The sequence below is a fragment of the Molossus molossus genome, unplaced genomic scaffold (genome assembly GCF_014108415.1).
Source record: "Molossus molossus isolate mMolMol1 unplaced genomic scaffold, mMolMol1.p scaffold_m16_p_19, whole genome shotgun sequence".
Taxonomy (NCBI): Eukaryota; Metazoa; Chordata; class Mammalia; order Chiroptera; family Molossidae; genus Molossus; species Molossus molossus.
The window spans coordinates 852782-863832 of NW_023425354.1; the positions used below are offsets into that span (position 1 = coordinate 852782).

The 11051-nt window shown below is 62.8% G+C and overlaps 1 protein-coding gene across 1 annotated transcript; it reads left to right on the forward strand.

The window, feature by feature from the left end:
• Positions 1–3203: 3203 nt before the first annotated feature.
• On the forward strand, positions 3204–10704 carry NOTUM (notum, palmitoleoyl-protein carboxylesterase). Its single transcript, XM_036269370.1, has 11 exons — positions 3204–3816; positions 4909–4961; positions 5047–5142; positions 5601–5661; positions 5768–5826; positions 6172–6274; positions 6873–7064; positions 7188–7288; positions 7846–7993; positions 10123–10170; positions 10398–10704. Exons 1-11 carry the CDS (start codon positions 3482–3484, stop codon positions 10702–10704), a joined length of 1503 nt encoding a protein of 500 aa, XP_036125263.1. The 5' UTR covers positions 3204–3481.
• Positions 10705–11051: the final 347 nt, after the last annotated feature.

The following is an 11051-nucleotide window of genomic DNA, read 5'->3' on the forward strand; positions in this document are numbered from 1 at the left end:
GTGCCCCTGGCAACGGGCAGTCGGCTTTGTATCTCTGTGGATTTGCTCATTCTGGACATTTCATGTAAATAGAATCATACAATAGGTGGCCTTTTGTGTCTGGCACATTTCACTTAGCTTGATGTTTCTCAGGGTCCTCCATCGTGTAGCCTGTGCCAGAGCACCGCTCCTTTTCATGGCTGAGTAGTATTCCACTGTATGGACAGGCCACATTGTGCTTATCTACTCCTCTGTGGATGGACATCTCGGTTTTCTACCTTTTGGTGACTGTGGATAGTGATGCTGTGAGCATTCACGCACAAACTTTTGTTTGAATACCTGTTTTTACTTCTTTTGAGGATACACTTTGAATGGATCATGTGATAATTCTCTTTCACTGTTTGAGGACCTGCCAGCGGTGCAGGGGTTCCAGTGTCTCCACATCCTCACCAACACTTATTAATGTCCATGTTTTATATCCCAGCCATTCTAGTCAGCGTGGGGTTGGATCAGGGTCCCCCTCCTCCCACTTGCCAGGGTCATGGTAGCCACAGTGGCCGCCAGGCCGAGTGCAGGCAGCCCGGAAGCAGAAGCCCGGCTCGAAGGACCTGTTGTCTTGGGAGACCCCGCCAGACTCCGAGGCCGACACCTCTGAGTGGGGGAGTCTGAAGTGCAGAGGTAAAGCTGGCCCCCGAAGAGGGGGTGCAGGACAGAGCCAGGCTGTCTGAGGGGAGAGGAGGGTGCCCTGTGAGCAGCAGGGCGGCCCAGGACGGCCGAAGGAGAGAGTGTGGAAGGCGGGACACAGAAGGGCAGGGAACCCCTCTGGGAGGGGGGCTGCATTTGAGTGCCTCTTCGCTCCTGCCAGTAGTCTTGAATAAACCCAAACAGGAACTCATTTGGGTCCAATGTGCAGGCTAAATCGCATTACCACAAACGCTAGGGAATAGAATATGTACGCTCCTCCCTGGTCTCTGAACCTCGCTGGCAACCATAGCTGCCATCCCGCCGCGCGGTGCTGAGCCCTTTCACGCATGGGCTCCCGTAATCCCAAGCAGCCCTCTGATGGGGGGACGGTCACTGCCCCACTTTAAAGAAGAGGGAATGGAGGCACTGAGAGAGGTCGCAGGCCTTGCCCGGGATCTCCTGGCCAGGACGAGGCTCAGAGCCAGGCTGTGTCAAGCACAGCCCTCCAGTCAGGCCATCCAGCTGGGAGCAGCATTTCCCTCACCAGGGACTTGGACTCACAGGCTCCTAGAGCTAGGGGGTTCCTAGGCAGGTTCTCCCAATGCCTACGTGGGCAGGGGTGGGAGACCACCTCCAGATGGGGCCTGTCTGAAGTTCCTCTCTCCGGTCAGTTCCAGGCATGGCCTTTAAGCTGACTCAACAGTAGCAGGGAGACAAGCGTGGATTTCCTAAAGAACAGAACAAACAGGGCAGCACTTCCTTTTAGCTTCTGCTCATCAGGAAAATGGACACACAGCTGCCCCCAGTGTGCCTGAAGGAAGGACCTGCCCTCCCCTGCAATGAGTGATCCCAGGCCAGGCTGACCTCCAGGGCACCTCCGCCTGATTTTAGGCTTTGAGGTTTCAATCACAGCACCTCACACCCCTCCAATGCCCACAGGACAGCTCTCCAGGGCCCTGCCTGCTGGGTGTGTGCAGGGTGGGTGTTGTAATTCTCTGATCTCAGCTCATCTCTCAGTGCTCAGGGCCAAAGGAGCCCTGCAGGCCAGGGCAGACTACAAAGACCAGCTGCTGCCAGAGCCCCCGGCTGCCTCCGATCTGCTCCTGCCTCCGATCTGCTCCGTAGGGGCTGCTGGTGCCTTCAGGGGACACAGCCTGCCCCTGCCCTGAATGAGCAGGGAGCTCAGGAAGGCCTGCCCCCGGTCTAGACTCTTGCCCCAAAAGGTAAGACCTGTTTCTTGTCTTTAAAACGGTTGTAGTGACATCCACGCGGGCTCCAGATGGGCAGAGATCTGCCAAAGTTGTCGCTGGCGCTGTGTGTGTGTCTCCCTACCCACCTAAGTAAAAACCCCCTCCCCATTTTGATTTCTGGCCAGGAGTCTTCTTCTCTGTGGCCTGTGAGGTGCGCTGGGAAGGTGAGGTGATGGGCAGATACAATGGTTAGTGGAGGTCACTGAGCTGAGACCAAGTTTGCAGCTCTTGGATCCTCGCCCCCACCCCAGGGGCCGCAGGCGCAGGGAGAGGTTTGGTGGGTCCTCCCTCCGCTGGCGCACTGCAGCCAGGGCTCACGCGGGGAAGATCCAGGACCCCACCCGAGGCTCACCGACCTCGGCAGATGGCAGCGCCCCCTCTGGCCCCACTGCCTCCGAGGGCGGCCCAGAATCTGTCCAGCCAGGAGCGGGACAGGGCGAATCCTCTGCGGCGCCGTGTAGGGGCGCCCGGTCCCTCCCGCACGTCTCCCAGGGCTCCCAGGCCTCGGGCCACACCTGTCCGCTCCTCCAGGAGGCCCCGGGTGCGCTGCTGACGGCCCCTAGACGCGGAGCCCTGTGTCCGCCGTCGCTTTGATCCCGGGGGCCCCGCTGGATAAAAGTCCAGGGCGGCTCTGCGCCAGCTCTAGAGAGGGAGGCAGCCGAGTAGGGCGCACCAGCGGGCTGGTGGTGCAGGGCGAGCGACACCGAGAAGCCAGGGCAGCGGGACCGCGGTGAGCGGGGGTTTCCGGGCCCGCTCGGGACGGGGTTGTGGACCGGGTCCGGGGCGCCCGACAGCTCCACTCTGGGCTGGGCAGCGGGAGGGAGGGAGATCCCGGCGGCTCAGGTGAGCGCGCCCACCCTGCGCCCTCAGCCCGTAGGACGCCGGCCGCTGAGCGGCAGGAGTACCCCCGGTTCGGAAAAGCTCCACTCCTTCCCCGCCGACATCCTCGCCGCACCCCACCCCCACCGCCCCTTCCAGCCTCCCCGGGGGCGGGGGCAGCGGCGCCGGGCTGGCCGCGGTGAATGGAGCCGCGGGGCCGCGGGTCGCGCTGCCCCCCACGGAGCCGGGCCGGGAGCGCCTCCGGCGGCCGCGGCGGGGTAGTCCAGGCCCCTCCGTCAGGCTTGCGGTTTGGGAAGAAAAGGCGATGCCTCCGCCAAGAAAAGAGCGAGCGCGGTCCCCTCCCCCTCCGCCGAGCCCGGGCGGCGGCGGCGGCACATCTAACGCGCGGGCACCCGGGCCGCCGCGGCCCCCGCAAACTACGCCCAGGCTCGGCCCCCGCCGCTCATTGGCGCGGGCCGGAGCCAGCGCACCCAGACCCTGCGCTGCCCTCGGCCAGCTGCGCGCGGAGCCCGAGCTGCCCCGGCCGCGGTGTCCGGCCCCGAGAGCCTCGACGCCGACCTCCGGCGCCTCCTTGGCCCGGCCCAGAGTGGGGAGCCGAGCGAGCCAGCAGGCGCGACCAGCGCCCGGCAGCCCCGACGCCCCCGGCCCGGCGCCCCCACCGCCGCCGCCGCCGCCGCCTCACGGCCGTCCACTCTCCGCAGGTGGCCGCGGGCTGGAGCCGTGTGGCCATGGGCCGAGGGGTGCGCGTGCTGCTGCTGCTGCTGGGCCTACTGCACTGGGCCGGGGGCGGCGAGGGCAGGAAGACCTGGCGGCGCCGCGGCCAGCAGCCGCCCCCACAGCCGTCCCCGCAGCGAGCCGAAGCGGCGCCCGCGGCCGGACAGCCGGTGGAGAGCTTCCCGCTGGACTTCACGGCCGTGGAGGGCAACATGGACAGCTTCATGGCTCAGGTCAAGAGCCTGGCGCAGTCCCTGTACCCCTGCTCCGCGCAGCAGCTCAACGAGGACCTGCGTCTGCACCTTCTGCTCAACACGTCGGTGACTTGCAACGATGGCAGCCCCGCTGGGTAAGACCGCATCCGCCCGCCGCGACTGGCCGGCGCGCCCCGCTGGTGGCCCCCAGCCGGGCTCCGGGCCACCCCGTCGCAGCGGCAGTGCACCGTCGTCTCCCTGTCTGTCCCACAGGGAGTCTCTGGCGCTGGACCCTCCCTACAGGCCGTGAAAGTCCTCGCCCCTAGGGAGAGGGCTCCCGTCGGGCTCCCGGAGGTGCTGGCCTTGGTAGGGCCCGGCTCCGTGGCTCGCCGCGCGGGGGTTGGGACAGTGCTTGAAGCGCTGGTCCCGGGCCAGCCCGGGCATTGACCCCTCGGCCACTGGTGCCCAGACCCTCTTTGCTCGTGTCCTTCGGTCCCTGGGCGGGGAGATGGCAGTCCTAGAGTGGCCCTAGCTCCAACAGGAGGAGGCGACACAGCGGGGCGGGGAGAGCCCCGCTGCACCCCCACCCCCACCCAGCTCGGCTCAGGTCGGCTCCCTGCAGCTGCCTGGGCTGCCAGGGATCCCAGCCAGCCGAAGACCAGGGAGGGGGCGCAGGTGGTACAAAAGGACCTTGGGAGCGGCATTCACCCCTCCGCAGCCCCGAAACAGATAGAGGAAGGATGCGAGGCGGAGGGCTGGAGAGGGGTCGGCAGCCAGGGGAGCGGGAGGTTAGGCTGGGCCCCGGTAGGAAGGCTGCGACCCCTCGATGGCGCCCGCGCCTCGTCACGCCCGCTGGCCGGGTTCAGTGCCCCCGCCCCACGCGCACTGCTCTAGCGAGGACCCTTTGCCCCCTCCAAGGGCCACTGCGCGTTCCAGAAGGGTCCTGAGCCCTGGCGAAGACACCCCCCCACCCCGGCCGCTGGCGCCGAGGTTACAGCCGGTCTCGCGCGGGGCGGGCCGTGGGGATTTTCCACGGACCACACAACCCCTCGCGGCCCTTTCCCGTCCCGCGAGCGCCACCTCCCGGGACTGGCCGCCGCTGGCCGCCGGTGCACTCTGTGGGGGTCCGGCCGTGGGCGCCCCCGTGCGGCCGGCGCGCGCCCCGCGACAGGTGGAATGACCCTTTCCTCCCCGGAGCTGGCGCTGTGGCCCAGCTGACCGCCCGCTCCGCCCGCCCTCCCTTGCAGCTACTACCTGAAGGAGTCCAAGGGCAGTCGACGGTGGCTACTCTTTCTGGAAGGTGAGTCCCGAGAGACTAGGCGGCGGGGTGGGCGGGGGTCCCCCTGGGCACGTGGGCCCTGAGTGGTTGGTGGCTGTGCCCCCAGGCGGCTGGTACTGCTTCAACCGAGAGAACTGCGACTCTCGGTACAACACTATGCGGCGACTCATGAGTTCCAACGACTGGCCGCGGACCCGCACAGGTCAGAAAGGCGCAGACCTGCCCGAGGCAGCTGGGGGGAAGGGGGTGGCTCCTAGGGTTCACTTCAATCCCTAGAACTCCAGAGAGGCCCCACCTCGTCCTTCTCCCCCGCCCCCTTCTCTGAACTTCCTCAGGGTAGGGTGCACTCACACCCCCCTTTGGCTTCTTATTTCACAGGTAACTTCTCAGGACTTACTGGCTGCTCAGGACACAGGTCATCCTTAGGTCGCAGCAGCGGGTGGAGGGCGGGGGAGGTCAAGGGCCACATCGAGGTGTCATATGCTGGCTAGGCATCCTGGCCATGATGACTTTGTCTATTCCCCACTTCCCCAGCCACCTTGGCTCTGGACACATGACCACCCACCTTGTGGGGACCAAGTAGGATCTCCCCACGTCCCAGACCTTCCCATAGTACCCCCTTCCACCAGGACCCACTGACTCTGCCTTCCCTGGCCACAGGCACTGGGATCCTGTCCTCCCAGCCCGAGGAAAACCCCCACTGGTGGAATGCCAACATGGTGTAAGAGGGGACAAGTGGGTCCTTCCCAGGGGTCCAGTCCTTGGGGGTCCTTCCTGGGGCTGCGGGCAGTGGGGGAGCAGGCAGGCTCACTGTCCCTTCGTTGCAGCTTCATCCCCTACTGCTCCAGTGACGTCTGGAGTGGGGCTTCGTCCAAGTCTGACAAGAGTGAGTCCCCCGCCCCCCCCCCCCCAACCCCAACCCCCAGACAGGGCAGGAGGACCCGGCCTCTGGGAAAGATCTTCAGCCTTGTAACTTCCTGTGACCCCTAACCCCTAAACCCTGGTGGGTCCCAGGTGCCTGCTTTCCATGGCTGGCCTGGCCCCGTAGTGGGGCGGTCACTCCTGGCTGTTTCATGGAAAGGGGTCCCCAGCACAGCCATGTGCATCTGACCCCCCTCCCTCCAGTGTACCCAGCAACCCCTCCAGCCCCCCAGCTAGAACCCCTGCTCCTTCCAGCCTGGCTCTCTGTCCAGGCCCCCACTTGAAGCCACCCCCTGCCTTCTCCGAGCAGATGAATATGCCTTCATGGGCGCCCTCATCATCCAGGAGGTGGTTCGAGCGCTCCTGGGCAAAGGGCTGAGCGGGGCCAAGGTGCTGCTGCTGGCCGGGAGCAGGTGGGCTGGGCAGAGGCCTGGGGGTGTGGAGGGGGGGGACAGGCGGCTCCAGCCTGCCAGGCCTGAGCAGGCCTCCTCTGCAGCTGGAAACTGCCCAGAGGATGCTTCTGAACTCCGTGTCTGCGGGTGTGTGGGGAGCCTTGCACCACAGTGGCCTGGGCAGTTGGTTAGCAGTTGGCTGTAGACCAGTCAGCGTACCTTCTCTGAGTCTGGGGATGCCGGCAGTCAGGGATCACACTTGTTGGTCACTGTCTCAGCAGGCATGCAGGGGACCCTTGGGACATCAGTGGAATAGGTGAAGGGCTGAGGCCACACAGTACATCTTTATTTTCAGATAAGGAAACTGAGGCAGAGAGTGAGAGAGAGGAAGGGAAGGAGAGATGGGAAGGAGTGGGCGACCGGCCACTCAGCGTTGGGTCAGTGCCTGGGGCTCTGCCCTCTCTGCCCCTGGGACCTAGGCACGTGAGCAGGAATGTGTTGGCAGTTCCCGAGGTGTCAGGATCCCTGCCCCCCCTTGGGGCATGGACTTGAAGCCAGGTGGGCTCTGGGGGCCGAGCGCGGCTCCATCCGCTGGGCTCATGTCTCACCTTCCCTGCAGCGCGGGGGGCACCGGGGTGCTGTTGAACGTGGACCGCGTGGCTGAGCAGCTGCAGGAGCTGGGCTACCCGGCCATCCAGGTGCGGGGCCTGGTTGACTCAGGCTGGTTTCTGGACAACAAGCAGCACCGCCGCACGGACTGCATCGACACCGCCACCTGTGCGCCCACCGAGGCTGTCCGCCGTGGCATCAGGTGCCCTGGGAGGGAAGCTGGGCCCCAGGCTCCTGGCAGAGGGCTTGGGGAGCAGTGGCGTCCGCCTCTGGGTGGAGGAGCCTGGGGGGGCCCAGAGCGGCCTAACCGGCGGGTGTGGCCCAGGTACTGGAACGGGCTGGTCCCAGAGCGCTGTCGGCGCCAGTTCAAGGAGGGCGAGGAGTGGAACTGCTTCTTTGGCTACAAGGTCTACCCGACCCTGCACTGTGAGTGCTCCGGCGTGGGGCTGGAAGGGTTCACGGGGGCAAGGGCCCGCCTGCACCTCCTGAAATGCAGCCTGGACCCAGACCACTCCCCTGCCCGGGAGCAGGGTGACAAAGCCATCTGGTTTGCCTGTGTCTCTGCTGGGACGCTCAGTCTTAGCACTGAGTCCACACGGTCCAGGGCAGACCAGGGTGGGGCGGGGGTGGGGCATCTGTCCGCTCCCACAGGGACGAATGTGCTGTGGAGCTGACTCCCCGTGCGGCTCCTGGGGGGCCCGGGCTATCCCTCCCCATCCCAAATGCTGGGAGAAATGAGGTCCCATGTGAAGAGACAGCGTCACCAAATTTTGGTCAAAGCAAGTGCCTGGGAGCCAGGTGGTAGTAGGGGGGTGAGTTTAATAAGGTACTCCTTCAAGGAAGGGTGGGTGCTGAGGTGGACGCTGCCAGGAGCTGGTGGCCGGCACCTGAGGGGAGGGGCCAGCTGGCCCTGGCCTGGGGGCCCCTGAGCCTGGGGTAGGGGCAGAGTGCCGAAGAGAGGCCCAGCTGAGCCGTGCCCCCAGGCCCGGTGTTCGTGGTGCAGTGGCTGTTTGACGAGGCCCAGCTGACCGTGGACAATGTGCACCTCACGGGACAACCGGTCCAGGAGAGCCAGTGGCTGTACATCCAGAACGTGGGCCGGGAGCTGCGGCACACGCTCAAGGACGTGTCGTGAGTGCTGGGCCCCTCCCGAGAGGCAGCAAGCCATTTGACTTAAGAATAGAGGTCTCTTGCCCCGCCGGTGTGGCTCAGTGGTTGAGCGTTGACCCTGCACCAAGAGGTTGCCAGTTTGATTCTCATTCAGAGCACATGCCCAGGTTGTGGGCCCGATCCCCAGTGGGGGGGCATGCAGGAGGCGGCCAGTCGATGTTCTCTCTCATTGATGTTTCTCTCTCCAAAAAAGTCAATAAAGAAAATAAATAAATAAGAAGAGGTCGCCAGGGTAACCAAGATGCCCACAGTAGGCGAGGAATAACCTGTGGCGTGGGTAGACACTGGGACATTACCCGGCACTAGGAGGAGATGAGCTGTCACCACGACAAGACGTGGGGGGACCTGAGAGGCGCGTGATGGGTGGGAGAAGCCTGTCTGAGAAGGCACCCCCTGTGCGGTTCCAACTCTGGCCCTTCTAGAAAAGGCAGCACCACGGAGACAGAACGATCGGGGCGGAGGGGTGGACAGCCAGGGCTCAGAGGGTGGCTAGGGCAGTGCAGCTACTCTGTACGACACCTTATGGTGGATAAGGTCATTATACATCTGTCCACACCCACAGATGCACCACACCCAGAGTGAGCCGTAGGCACCCTGTGGACTCGGCAGTGTGACAGGCCACTGTAGGGTGATTAGCGGTAACAAATGCTCCACCTGGTGGGGTGTTGACAATGAGGGAAGAAGACAGAGGGTATATGGGGATTCTGGGTGTCCCTTCGGTTTTCCTGTGAATATGAAACTTCTCTAAAAAATAAAGCCTTTGTATTTTTTTTTTAATCCTCACCCGAGGACATTTTTTCATTTTTTGTTCAGATAGAGTGAGAGGGAGAGAGAGGAAGGGAGAGAGAGAAACATCGACATGAAAGGGACACATCGAGTGGTTGCCACCTGCACAACCCAACCAGGGCCGGGGACAAACTGCAACCGAGGTACGTGCCCTTAAGTGGGAACCGAACCCAGGTCTCTCTGGACCGCAGGCCGACACTCTGACCGCTGAGCCAAACAGGCCAGGGCAAAACCTATTTTTTTTAAAATGGCACACTCTGACCAGGTAGCTCAGTTGGTTGGAACATCATCCTGATACACCAAGGTTGCAGGTTCAATCCCGTCAGGGCACATATAAGAATCAACCAATGAATACATAAATAGAATAATATATTGATGTTTCTCTTTTCCTCTTCCTGGCTCTTCCTCTCTCTAAAACCAATCAATGCATTAAAAAAAAAGAACAGCCCTGGCTGGTTTGGCTTAGCGGTTAGAGTCGGCCTGCGGTCCAGAGAGACCCGGGTTCGGTTCCCGCTAAGGGCATGTACCTCGGTTGCAGTTTGTCCCCGGCCCTGGTTGGGTTGTGCGGGTGGCAGCCACTCGATGTGTCCCTTTCACATCGATGTTTCTCTCTCTCTCTTTCTCTCTCTCCCTCCCACTATATCTGAACAAAAGACGAAAAAATGTTCTCAAGTGAGGATTAAAAAAAAAGAACAATATGTATTTGGGCAGAAGGAAGGCCCCAATTTTTTTTTTAATGGCACACTGCCCTGGTCAATTTCACTCAGGGTTAGAGCATCAGCCTATTGACCAAAGAGTCCAGGGTTTGATTCCAGGTCGAGGGCACATACTTTGGTTGCAGGTTCGCTCTCCAGCCCCTGTTGGGGTCTTTGGGAGGCAACCAGTCGATGTGTTTCTCTCACATCGATGTTTCTCTCTCTCTCTCTCTCTCCCTTCCTCCCTTCCACTCTCTCTCAAAATCAATGGAAACAATATCCTCGAGTGAGGATGAACAACAACAACAAAAAAAGGCACAATATTTACCTGTTCGGGTAGCCTGAAGCCACCGCTTGGCTGGCCTTTCCCGGAGGAGGTGGTCACCAGGCAAGATCTGGAGACAGAAAGGGACAAGGGTTCGCAGGGAACATATCGGTGGGTGGGGACGAGACCTGGGCCGAGGAGCAGCTGGCCAGGCACAGCCAAAGGAAGGTGATGAGAGCCTGGCAGGGGACAGGCTCCCAGGGGAGTGGCCTGTGGGCATCAGGGTGGGGAAGGGGCTGAGGTGGGACCTGGCTGCTCACCGGCTGTCTGTCTCCTTCACACAGGGCCAGCTTTGCCCCTGCCTGCCTCTCCCACGAGATCATTCTCCGAAGGTCAGTGTCCCCTCGCCGTGGACCAGCTCATACCTGTGCCTCTGGCTCTGAACCCACAAATCCCCCGCTGCCCACCCCCTGCCTCCCCCGGGCCTGTACCAGGAACTTGCTTCTAGGGCCATCAGAGCCGCTTAGACAACCAGCCGTGTGGCAGAGCTCAGTGGTCGGGGGCTGTCACCTGCTCTGGCCACACCCTGAGTGACCCCCACCTGGGTTTCTGTCTGCAGCCACTGGACGGACGTCCAGGTGAAGGGGACTTCGCTGCCACGGGCTCTTCACTGCTGGGACAGAAGCCTCCAAGACAGCCACAAGGCCAGCAAGACCCCCCTGAAGGGCTGCCCCATCCACCTGGTGGACAGCTGCTCCTGGCCCCACTGCAACCCCTCTTGTCCCACCATCCGGGACCAGTTCACAGGGCAGGAGATGAACGTGGCCCAGTTCCTCATGCACATGGGCTTCGACGTGCAAGCCATGGCACAGCGGCAGGGCCTGGAGCCCAGCAAGCTGCTGGGGATGCTGAGCGGCGGGAGCTAGGAGTCCTGCCGAGGGCCCCGCGGCCCTCCTGCCCCTCCCAGGACAGACAGGGCCCTGCCGTCCCCCACGCTGGGGCTGGACGCCCACCCCCAGCCGCCCTCACTGCCCCTCTGCCAGCGCCTGGAGGAGGCCCCGCCTGACTCATTGTGGCCTCGGGGCCCCTCCGACGCCCGCCCGCCCGCCTCCAGCCCTCGGTGGGGGCCAGAGCACTGGATTCCACAGCCCCAGCCCGAAGCCCCAGCCAGCCCCAGCCTCTCCCACCCTTTCGTATTATTTTATAAAGTGACTTTTTTTATTACTTTAATTTTTTAAAAAAGGAAAATAAGAAATATATGATGAATGATATT

Excerpts from the sequence above, each read along its gene's own strand:
- NOTUM (XM_036269370.1), top strand. The coding sequence starts at position 3,482 with ATGGGCCGAGGGGTGCGCGTGCTGCTGCTGCTGCTGGGCCTACTGCAC. Across the intron at positions 5,143-5,600 it reads CTGGCCGCGGACCCGCACAG|GCACTGGGATCCTGTCCTCC; the intron begins GTCAGAAAGGCG and ends CCCTGGCCACAG. Across the intron at positions 7,994-10,122 it reads CACACGCTCAAGGACGTGTC|GGCCAGCTTTGCCCCTGCCT; the intron begins GTGAGTGCTGGG and ends TCCTTCACACAG.